General features: G+C 42.8%; 1 protein-coding gene across 10 annotated transcripts in view; it reads right to left on the bottom strand.

The window, feature by feature from the left end:
- The window catches only part of dab1a (DAB adaptor protein 1a), a 205782-nt gene that overhangs the window by 113625 nt on the left and 79749 nt on the right, over positions 1 to 12408 (bottom strand). For 8 of the 10 annotated variants that reach the window (XM_036216833.1, XM_036216838.1, XM_024287738.2 and 5 more), the window contains exon 2: positions 9185 to 9471. The exons of 1 other annotated variant lie outside the window; for it this stretch is intronic. In XM_036216833.1, coding sequence (XP_036072726.1) covers positions 9185 to 9254 — 70 coding nt within the window. In that variant the 5' untranslated portion in view covers positions 9255 to 9471. Of the gene's footprint in view, positions 1 to 9184; positions 9472 to 10084; positions 10213 to 12408 lie in introns of those variants that run through there. One more of the 10 variants, XM_036216836.1, reaches the window with a different exon arrangement.

The raw sequence follows: 12408 nt of genomic DNA, 5'->3' as shown, positions 1-12408 counted from the left end.
GTTTCTTTTAATGTTTTATGTAAAGCACTTTGAATTGTCTCTGTACATGAAATGTGCTATACAAATAAACTTGCCTTGCCTTGCCTACGTTTTTTTTTCTTTATTAAAATTTTATTATAATGATACAGGTTTGTGCCTGTTGTATACTTGGTTCAATAAAATATCAGTAGGTGGCGCTGTGTTATCCATGGAATTAAACATAAATGTAACGTTACACAGTCTGACTACTTTTGGTCCAGCAGATGGACATAAGTGATCCAAAAACAGATTCTACACTATAAAAATAACGTTCCGGTGATTTCTGCCTCGTAAACAACGTTTATTCACAGGACAAGGTTTCTAGCGGCAAGAACAATATATGGTGGACATCGCCTGGGTTTTGGGGGGGTATTTAACATATTTCAGGATGTATAAACACTTTGACTTTGTTTTGAACCATTTTCTAGATGTAGTTTTTTTTTGTTTTTGTTTTTTGTTTTTTCTACATACAGTCTTTCAGGTGTCTCAAATACATAGTGTCAATGGAATGCTTTTATGTTGCTATGTGATAGCCAAAGACGCTAGGCAAACTGGAAATAAGCTGCTGTTGCTCCACGGTGGTAAATGTGTGAAATTAGCTGCGTTTCCATGACATATTGGAGCAAAGTTTTATCGAAATTCTAGGAATTGGGAGAAAACACAATGAAACTGTTTCCATTCAATCATGTTTTTGATTGACAAGATATTTCAACAATACAGCATGATTATCTCAAAAATACAATTATTATTGAATATAAATGGCTCAGAACAAGCAGCATACATAAACAAGATCTCAAATCAGAATAAGAGAGAGAAAGAGAAGAAAAAATAACAGTAAACAACGTCTAAACAACGTTCCAAAATAGTAAACATATAAATATATTATTTTTAAAAGAAAAGCACAGGGATATGTGTTATAGCTTACAATTTCTCATTAAAAAAAGTACAAATTAAGGTCTATTAACTATTTCAAGAATGTGTTCTAAAAATTCAAATAAGACATAGGTTTTGGGGATTTCACATTCTTGTAAAGTAGCTTTTGACAAGTATTTCATTTTTGAAACAAACAAAAACTAGTGGCACTGTCAAAAAAATGACATTTATGTATATCAAGGAGGTTGTCATTAGATGGATAAATAACATTTAAGATTTGAAAGTGATTTTCTGCTCCTGCAGGAGTCTAGATGAGGAGGTTCTGCTCCTGCTGGAGTCTAGATGAAGAGGTTCTGCTCCTGCTGGAGTCTAGATGAAGAGGTTCTGCTCCTGAATTGGAAAATAAACATAAAAGTACCGGCACAGGTCCCAGCAGATCTTAGGATTCTCTTCAGTCAGTCCCTGTCTGCTTGTAGGTCCAAACCAATCCATGATGTGGTCAGGACAGAATGGATTATGGCGGTGTAGAAGATGGTCAGCAGCTGCTGAGACGGCAGCTGCTTTTTCAGTCACTTCTTACACTATCACCTACAACTTCTGCTGGGTCTTTTCCGGAGTAAGTCAACCCTCTGAGGTTCACTTAGGTCCCTCGAAATGGTGGACTCTCCGAACCTGTATGGGTCCATGGAGGGGACTATTCTGTTTAGAATTGGGTGAAGAGGATGGGGATGGGGGGGTTGTCTGCCTTCTCCCTGAAGTCCACTGTCATCTCTACAGTTATAAGTGTGTTCAGCTCCGGGTGGCTTTGGCTGCACCAGCGGACTAGTCGCTCCATTTCCTTTCTATCAAGTGGAGGAAGGCACGCTGATGTTTTGATGGAGGATCTCTGGGATGATGGTGTGCAGAGCTGAAGTCCACAAACAGGATGCATGCATAGGTCCCTGCAGAGTCAAGGTGGTGTAGGATGTAGTGGAGAGCTATGTTGACTGTATCGTCCACGTCATTTAACCATGTGAGAGGGGACTTCTTAGGAAATGGGATGATGCTGGAGCTGTTGAAGAGGCGGATGAAAGTTTGAGCCAGCTGGTCAGCACAAACTTTCAGACAGGATGGAGACACTCCATCAGGTCCTGGAACCCTCCTGATCTTCTGCTTCTGAAACTGTAGATGCGCATTCACAAAACCTCAGTCCAGGTTAGCGGTTCAGTCTGAAGGAAGTTGAGATAACAAAGTTGTTCCTTTAGACTGGAAGTGATGGGGGAGGGAATGCTATGGTCCTTTGAAACCTGAATAGAAGTTGTTGAGGTCCTCAGCTAGGTGGTAACTCTCTGCAGGGTGGGGGTGGGGAATCTCTTCTCATGAGGGTCTGCAGGACTTTCCAAACTGCAGAAAACTGGTCAACTTTGCAGTGTACGTAGATCCTTTTAGCTGCCGTAATCTTCTTTGTCAGCTTGTTGACCTATTTCTAAAGGTCACGATCCCCACTCCTTTAGGCCTCTTCCTTGTCCTTACCTAGTTCCCTCATCTAGCTGTAAACCATCGTCTGTTGTTGAATTTGAGGAGGGTTTTGGTCTGCACAGACATGTCCTCACAAAACCTGATCTAGGATGTCACAGTCAGTTCATCCAGGTCAGAGGAAGCATTTTCAAAGGTGTTCTGATCTTTGGGTTTTGCATCTTTGATTCATCCGTCCATCTCTAACAGTCTTCACTTTGGGCTTAGATGGTTTCAGCTTTTGTCTGTGGGTTAGGATGAGTGGAGGCAGTGATTTGAAAGTCTCAGAGCAGCTCAGGGAACAGAGTGATATGCATTTTTATCATTGTGTAGCTGTGGTCCAGTGTTCAAGCCTCTGGTGGGACAGGTCATCTGATGTTTTTAATAAATGTAATTACATTTAAAAAATCTATGAAAAAACAAAAGACTCCATAATACATTAGGTACAATGTACAAATCAAGACCATTGCACACACAGGGGCCAAAATTAAAAACACACCTTAATTTGTGGGCCAAACAGGATATTAATTACACCAAAACTAATTTTTTTTAAACTTTAAAACCATACATTTTTAATATAATTATGAATTAAATATATAGCATCACCTTCGAAAATGTAAGTGTGATTCTGTAAAATTTGACTGCTTAAGATGAGAGTGCTGATAGCTGAAGTTACTGAAATTGATAGTTAAAAACGCTAAAGGTGATAGCTGAAATCACTGAAGATAGCTGAAAGTGATGAAGCTGATAGTCAGCTAAAATAGCTAAATGCCAAATAGCTAAAAAATAACTAAACTTTAAAATAGCTTAAAAAACTGAAAAACCCCTAAATTAGCCAAAACAACTATTCGCCTAACTCCAAAACAGCCTAAAAACTTCTTTAAAAGCCCAAATTAGTCAACACAGCTAGCATGTAGCTGAAATATTTGCAAATTGCTAATTTCCATTATTTCTTTAAGTCAATCTTATTTATGTATTCTCCACAAGGAATCAACTTTAAGATCTGAGCCACTTATGATAAAAAATAAAAAATGTATTGAAAATTAAACAATCAAAATCAGCCATCAATTTTGAATTGTTGATTAACATAATTATTTAAAAAAACAAACTAATGACACAGGCTGGACAAAAATGATGGTACCTCAATAAAAGATTGAAAACTATTTGACCAGAGTGACATGATTAACTCAGGTGTGTCCTTTAATTGACATCACAGGTGTTTTATTTATTGCTACTTTTGGAAGTTTTGAGTGATTTCAGTGAGAATAGTGGGTTTGTCCTTCTTTAACTGAGGGGTACCAACACTTTTGTCCACAACTGTAATTTGAATAAATATAAATATTTGTTCAAAATGTGTTTACTTTTTTCAACTTTTTGTCAATTTGAATTTATTTTAAAGAAATCGTGATAAAAATCGAAATCGTGAAATAAAATTGAAAAAAATTATGATTTTCTTCTGACATGTATTGGAGCAGAGAGACTTTGGCCCGTCCAGTTTTTAAATCACAACCCTTTTCAAACTGTATTTTTTCATCTTCCCCTAGTTTACCACGACTTGAATAAAGAAATACTTTCAGATTAAATTTTAATCTTAAACTATCAGAAAAATGTGTCATGATCCAGTGCTTCAGTTTTGTCATGTTCTGTTTTCCCTGTCATTCCTACCATTTTCAGGTCAAATCATCCACAGCTGTTTTCATTTAGTTAATTGTCCTCAGCCTATTTAAGTGTCTGGTCTTCAGTTCTGCATTGTCAGGTCATCTGCTCCCTCACGTCACGTCACGTCACGTCACGTCACGTCACGTCACGTCACGTCACGTCACGTCACGTCACGTCACGTCACGTCACGTCACTGGTTTGTTCTCCTGGTTTTGTGATGTTTAAGTTTATTTGGTAAACGTTTGTTTCCGCCAACAAGTCTTGTCTCCTGCATTTGGGTCCTACATTACCTCCCATGACAAAATGCTACAAGAACGTTTTAAAAACATGTTGTTGAGCCGCTTGTCTCCTTCAGGATCTGCAGTGGTTACCGTGTTAGCGGTTGAAAAGTTACAGTATGTTAAAGATTTTGTGTTTAAGCGTCACTGATGACGCCTCAGGTGCTAAAGGGTTAAAAAAAAACATTTCATTTCAAGAGGCCAATCCTTCTGTAAATGTACATAGTAAATGCCGTATACCCATCCAGTGCTTTTCTACCTTCCTTGGAGGCCCAAAGCCTCCAAGGAAGGTAGAAGGTACATGGGATTTGAAATGCCTGCAGCTCCAGCTGCATCACAAGGTTTTAATGACCATTTTTATGTCTTTTTTTTCTCCCGCTGAACATGTGTCATGTGCCAAGACCAGAACACCAAAAAGGTATGTGTGATGATGAAACTCCTTAACATGGGTCCAGTGCTAAACTGCAGCAGCTGTTAGATGATGCCAGCCACACAAAAGCCATTTATGAGCAGGTCAGTCAGGACATGGCTGCAGCCGATTACACTGAAAGGTAGAGCTACAAACAAACTGTGGCAGTAGTAAAAGACTTCCACAACCAGACCAGGGGGGCCTGGGGTGTAGCAGACACAACAGACCGTATACTATCTCACCCAGCAAGCCAGGTGGACCCCATATTATTTAAGCGCCTCGTGCGGTGAAAATTGTGATTTTTCTTAAACTGCAATAAAAGATTAGTATTTATGTCACAAATGAACCCCCGTATAATTATTTTGTCACCCACGGCCCTGTGCACTCTCTTCAAGCGTTCAAAGATAGCGCGGTCGCTCAGATTTTGGGCAGCCACCGATAAGTAGGTCATAGGTCGTGTGACGTCAGTACAGGAACATCCAGCTAGATCCGCTAGTGCTGTGATGACTTTCTGGGCATGGAATTACTTAACATAATAGAATTTGGACTGCCGTGGATTTGGGGATTCGAACGGGATAATGGTGAATAGGAGTGTGGTATTTGGGTGCAGTAATGTGCCGAAGAAGGGGGTCTCCCTTCATGAATTTACCGTTTCAATAAAGGAGAGGGGCGCTCCCCGGTCAGGGGGAGGCTTTGAGCCCTCCCCGGCCCTCCGGAGGAGGAACGCGGGGGGTGTACGGGCACCTGGCGGGCGCGCGCCGGACGGCCAGGGTGAGGCCGCCGCGCTGAGGGGGGTTTGCGGTTCCGAGGCCCCGGGCCGGGTATGGGGGGTGCCGTGGGCCGGCAGCCGAGCCCGCACGAAGGGTTTTTACTCCCTCCCGGGGCCGTGAGGCCACCGCCGCCAGCCGTCTGGAAAGAGGACCCGCGCGGGGGTTGGTTGCGCGCGGGCGAGGGAGGCCGAGAGGGCGGCGGGGGAGCGAGCCCACCCGTCGCCGCAGCAGCAGCAGACCCGGGCGGGGGGGCTCCGTCCGCCTCGGCCCTGAAAGGATGACAAAGGACGCTCCGCGGCCGGCAGCGGCGGCGCCTTTCCTTTTCCGGTAATGATCCTTCCGCAGGTTCACCTACGGAAACCTTGTTAGGACTTTTACTTCCTCTAAATAGTCAAGTTTGATCGTCTTCTCGGCGCCATCGCTGTATGAGCTTTCACCATCGTCATCCGAAGCCCCTGTATCCTCAGATGAGGAAACCTCCGGTTCAAACTGGTAGGGCTGTACACCCTCTGAACCCTGTGTTGTTAAAATTCCCGTGTTTGATGAAGGCTCATCACCTTCATCCAAAGAAATATCCGCTAAATCGTGGTCTACGTCGCTTCTCAAACCGTCCGCCATTGTTGTTTACACTCTGGGATCCCTGAAGTGACGTCACGCGCAGCCCCCGCCCATCACCACCTATCGCCCAAATTTAAAGCTGTGCACGACCATAAAATGATCAATAAAATCGCCCTGGATCATTTTAAGTGAATATTCTTATCAGATTTGTTTTCCAAGTTCCATTAACTTTCTAAATTAAAAAAAAAAATTTGCCACTGCACGAGGCCTTTAAAAGTGGGCAGAAAATGTGGGCCCCGAATCGGTTTGTCCACAGTTTCCATGGTGGCCCCACCTGTGTTTGCCCACCAAGGCTTAAGTGAGAACTCAGGTGGCTGACTTGCATAGCTCGCTAGCATGCTACAGCAGATAAATAAAGCTAGTTAAATAAACCATAAATCACTAGCTTGCTACAGCAAAGCTCGCTAGATCGCTGTAGCGGAAAAGGACAATAACTGGCAGCTTGTCAGCTCTACAATATATTTTAACAGAGGATCACAAATGTCTGTCTTTTTATTTAAAAAAATAACAGTTTAATTAATGAACAAACACTCTCTGTGGACATTTTGTCTTTTCGTGTTAAGGACTCAGGGAGGGAAATAAGCAGCCCTGGGTTAAAAGCAAAGGAGATGGAAAGATGTACGTTTTTTTTTTACTCATGTGGGAGTCAAGCCTGTTCTGCATCAGACATGAAGTCAGACCTGTAATACTAAGAAATTGAATGTTAAAAGAAGCTGAAGTTGTTAAGTTGAGAAAATGCAAATGCTACAGCTCAGGGCTTATCCCAAGCTTGTGCTTTAATTATTCAATTTTGCCTGCTAAAAAAAAGTACAAACTGTGAAAAACGGAATGATGATAGTAAATGAAAGGTAACTGCATGCATAAAGAACGCACGGGAGCAGAAATCAGACTCCACGCGGGGCTTCATAGGGAAAGCGATCTGTGACTCTGTGATTAATGCTGGACACGTCGCAGTCTGGCTTTTCCATCACATTCTTCTCTGCAGGACTTGGAACAAAGGGCTGAGATTAAACAGCTCCTATTCACTTTGACTTATTAGTCTTTCTCACCGGCTCTCCCCCTTCATGATCAGTCTCTGCTGCGTGTCTTACTTATCCAGGACAAGGTCATGGAAGATTCTGAGCAGAGGGGAAAGGAGGATGGAGAGCTTGGGAGAAGAGCCATCCTGCAGGGAGTTTCACAAGTAAACCTTGATAAGGAGCAGCTATTTAGACGATAAACTCTTTAAAAAAGGGAAATCTGCTACTATTGAGACACAGAAGGGGGACTAGACAGACGTGGCGCACAAAAACAGATTTAACAGATGAAGCAAATATTCAAAGATTCCCAGACCCCATCCCACATTCACTGGTTGTGTGTGGTTTTTGATTGCGTTTGACTTTCATCACCCAACTCCAAGAGACTATGAGTGTTTACATGTGGAGGCGCAAGAATGACCCAGATCACAGGAAAGATGAATACATCCTGCATGAGGGAACTCCAACAAATCTGTCCCATTTGTACAAAAAGAAATACAAGTATATTTGAAAATAAATTGTGTTGTTAAAACATGTGTGTGTTTGTGTGTGTTGGAGAATCAACCCTGAAGTCTTGAAGCTAAAGGTAAACCATTCATCTCCCGTCCCACCAAAGTGTGTGTGCGTGTAAATGTCTGTGTATGAATATGTGCGGATTTGGGCATGTATGGGCGTGCACGCATGTGGGCACATCACTGTATGTGTGTGCATACATGTGTGTGTTTGTTTGTATCCTACAGCTATAGAGAGCAGTGTAACCGATGAACATGAGCTCTACTGCAGCGACACAAAGGCGTTTCTATGTAGGACAATAGAGGTATTCAGGCTTCCCTCACTCTCTGGAGTCATTACATGCTTGCGGTGTTGGCAAGGACAGTGTGCAACGAGGCGTATGTGCAGGTGATAGTGAATGTGTTTAATTCATTGGATGTCATTCCAGAGTTTTTACATCAATCAGATGCTGATTCTGATGCTGGGCGTCGCTCTCTGCTCTGGCAGGTGGTACAGAGCAGCGGGGTGATGGCTGTCAGCCAGGCCCATAACCCCACACCTGCCAGCCACCTGCCACTTTGCACACCTGAATTTGCTTGGTCCTTGCCAAACATATCAGTCTTACAACCTGTCTGATAGCTACTTTTGCAACTATAGCACATCTGCATTTTGTGGTCTAACCAAACTCTCTGCTCTAACACTGAGACAAGAGCAAGAAAATAAACTTTTTTTCTGTTCTATTGGAATGATAGAAGACATTTCACACGTTAAACTGTGTTGGATCTCCATTACAGGATAAAGGAATGCTAATGTTATAAAATTGAATGTATTTATTGAATAAGGACAAATATAAAAGCAGAGACAGAGTGTGAACAGCATACCCATCCCCATATCATAATGCCTTTAGCCATAGCTAGTTTGCTGCATTTGTCCTTGTTGGGAATCCTACTGTCAGCCACTCTCTATCAACATACCGTAAATGGTGTATACTTGTATAGCGCTTTCTACCTTCCTTGAAGCCCCAAAGCACTTTACAGTCACAGACCCATTCACCCATTCACACACTGATGGTGGCTCCACCATCAGTGTGTGAATGGGTGAATGGGTGTGACACCAACCTTCCACCAGAGGCAACTTGAGGTTCAGTGTTTTGCCCAAGGACGCCTCGACACATAGGCAGGCAAGACGAGAATTGAACCTGCAACTTTCAATTGTAGTCGACCGCCCTACCACTGCACATCTGAGTCATCCATCAATCCATTTTCAGAACCCGTTTTGTCCCTTACAGGTCACGGGGCCTCCAGAACTTTATCCGTTTACTGTTGGGCAAAGGCAGGGTTCACCCCAGGATGGGATTTGAACCGGAGCCTTCTTGCTGTGAGGCAGTATCTGATTCATTTACTTAAAAGGATTTTAAAAGATTTACTTATCTAAAAGGATGTGAAATACAACTACAGTATGTGTGTCCTAATTCAATAGTAATAAGATCCAATTCAGTGTGGAGTGTGTTGTCCACAGTAACTTTTCTGTCTTGAACTGTCCAGCTGTGTTTCTTACCTTTCCTCTTGGAGTCCCATCTGATGCTGCTGGGCCCGACCGCTGGCTGTAGCTCGGTCTCTGTTGACATCCTCAGACTCCAAGTGGGCTAGACTCCACTCTGCTTGGCTCGGCTGTGATCTGCCGGGCTTCCCAGAGTCCAGTTCACTTCGTCTTTGCAGGCTGCAGGCGCGTGGGCACCGTGTGTGTGCGTCAAGGTGCTGGGTGTGTGTGCGTGGGCACACAGGCTCATGGGAGAGTGATGGGGTTCAGCCCTGAGACAACATCCCACACAGACCCACAGAGATCTGCGGGAGACAGACAGGAAGAAATAGGTTTGCTTTTGTTTGGCCATGCTTACTTTTAACAGGAGGAACCTTGGAAGGGTTCTCAGCAGGCATGAGAATGACAATGAGCTTGTTTCTGATCTGCCCTAAGTGGATGTTGCCCATGGTAACAAGCTGGAGAGATCCACACAGCATTCCCTGTCAATAATGTGGCTCAGCAAAAATGCTCACTAAAGAGAGATCCGCCTCTCCAGTTAACCCCACTGACCACTCAAAAGGGAGTTTAAAAACACAAAACAAAACCCAAAAATGGTGGTCCTCCATAAGCTTCCCGTTTCTTTATAAATCAGTAAAGTATTCATTCATCCAAGCTGCATCTAGTCCTCAGTGAGAGCAGACACAGAACTTCCTGAGTCTGATCTAGTGCCTGACGGACTGCTGTGATTCCTGTAATTCTTTGCTGGTGCTTTTAGTGTGAAATGATACTGAATAAATTAGATAACCCGGTAACTAAAACACTCTGCTTCAATGATACACATGCACAAAAAGAGGCTTGTTAAGTGTTACAGAATAAAGACAGTGGGTATAAGACATCAGGAAGGTGACATTCTACTTATTAAATCTGAATACTCACTGATAAGACTTGACCTCTCTTTGTCCTTATCTAACAGTTGCTGGCAGCAAATTTAAGGAAAACCAAAGTGTTTTTTCTTGGGGAAGAGGGAACTCTTTGGCATTCTCTGCCTCCCCCTCTCCATGGTGTTTCGGCGTGAATAGGAGGCCCCTGTAAGCCTCAGGCGAGAACAGATGAATTGAGAGGCTTTTAATTTGCTGCAGACAGAACAGAACATAGTCCATTTAATGCTGCCAGCAGAGGCCATGCCAGCAAAACGCTGACAATATTCTTTATCTGGTCCAAACACACTGGAAAAGTGTGAGTCACTCCAATTACAGGCATTATCAGCAGCGCTGTTCCACCAAATGGATGGAGAGAGAGTGAGAATGAAGAAAGAGGGGTTAGAGGCAAAAGAAATGAACAGAGTGCAAAGAAAGTGAGAGAGGGAACAGATTGTGGGGGAGTAAGATAATGAGCAAAAGGGTGAAAGGGGAGAAAGAAAAAACAGGAGAAGTAAAAGCAGAATTGACCGGTTTGAGTTGAGTGGCTTTAGCTGCATCAATGAGAAGGTCTCCATCTGTCACTCTCTACTCCTTCTACGCTCTCTGAATGGCAGCAAAAGCTTTTATGCTGAATATGGCATATGGAATATGGCAGAGCTAAACTAAGATAAAGAGATCCCCAGAGATGGAGTCCTACAGAAACATTGACATTGTTTAGGTGCAGAAAATGATTCTGCAGTTGTGTGGTGTTGGAAGATGTTGTTGTTGTTGTTCTGATGCTCATGTGTTTTTTGAGTCAGACAGTGATATTTCTGATCATACCAACACTACTGGACCGCAGCATTTATTTGAGTTCACGGTTTCCCCTGAAGGACATCAATCCATTGTGCAACTGCCACTAAAAAATAAAACAACGTTTAGAAATAAAAGCTACAAAATGTTATGTATTATTTTTTGATCAAAATTAAAGGACGTCTTTGTCCAAATTCCATATCATTTCTTTGTTTTATGAAGTTGATTACTAAATCCCTCCTTGCAGCTGCTACTGGTCCAGCTCTTATGCCAAATGTTTTAACCCTTTGTGGCCCATAAGTCATAACGTTTGCCCACCCCTGACCTAATCACACGATCCTGCCACTTTGCTTGTGTGTCTGCTAAACTTCATCTGTTGATTTAAAGTTTTTCAGTTTATTTCGATCCTGTGGAAATGTAGGTAACAACTGTAAACATGATCTCAGAATTCTAGGTATTAATTTAAGCTTCTAACATCAATTTGTTCCAAACAGCACTGGTGAGCTGGACAGGATTTTCCAGTGTGAAGGGCTTTCTTTTCTGTTGTACTCCAACAACACTGGGTGCTTTTCTTTGCTTCAGGTTCATCCATTAACAGGATTCTGTTGGTTTATGATTCTGTCATGTTTTTACGATGACAAAAAGCTTTTGTTGAATTAACGAAGAGGTACCAGACCAATACAAACATGGCAAAAATGCGAAACAAAGGACAGGCTGTTCTTATGTGACAGATACTTTTACATCACAAACCCGGACAAGAATAGAAACATAAACTGACACCTACTTTTCTCTCCTTAACATCACATCCACCTGCATTTTTGTTAAATTGTGCTCTACCATAGTTGAGAAGGATGTTAGAGATTAACAGAGCTGTGAAGTCATGCCTATGTTTATGTGCTGTTTTTAACCACAGACTTTAAAACTTTGTTTTACTGCCTCAGAAAACAGCCTATAAAAGAGGATGACACATCCCATAGTGCACCCCCAGACTCCTCTTCAGACTCCACACATATGACTGTTTCTCTGGAGACAGCACAACAGGCCTGCATCTAAAGCCTGGCTCACTGGAGGAGGAACAGGCTCATTTGTCAGAAAAGGCCTCTATGCTGAACCTCTGCAGAACAAATCACTGCATATGCATGAGTAACATGAAGGAAAGAGTCCCATCAAAACACTGGTGAGCACAGTAGTGGGGGATTGACCTGAAATCGGCTGGTGAGCTAAAAGCAGCAGCGTAGCAGGATGTGAAAACAGCTTAGTGTCTGGATTTAGACAGCAATCTAAAGCCGCACTGTTGAAGAGAGGAACGAGCCATAAACTGGACCAGTGTGCTGCCAGCAAGCGCAAGAGGGTGATGAGGCGATTTGTATGTGTGTGCGTGCGTGTGTGTACCTTTTGATACAGTATGCTTCATGTGAGTCTATAGTAAAGTGCTGCCAACAGAAGCTTAGTGCCCAGAAATCTAAAATCTGCAGCCATGGTAAAGCCTCTCAGACAAAAGAAGAAATAAAATGGATGGTGGTGGTGGGCTGCTCTTCGGGGGTTGGG

Source organism: Oryzias melastigma, linkage group LG18, assembly GCF_002922805.2.
Source record: "Oryzias melastigma strain HK-1 linkage group LG18, ASM292280v2, whole genome shotgun sequence".
NCBI lineage: Eukaryota > Metazoa > Chordata > Actinopteri > Beloniformes > Adrianichthyidae > Oryzias > Oryzias melastigma.
This window is presented reverse-complemented; position numbering and strand designations above follow the sequence as displayed.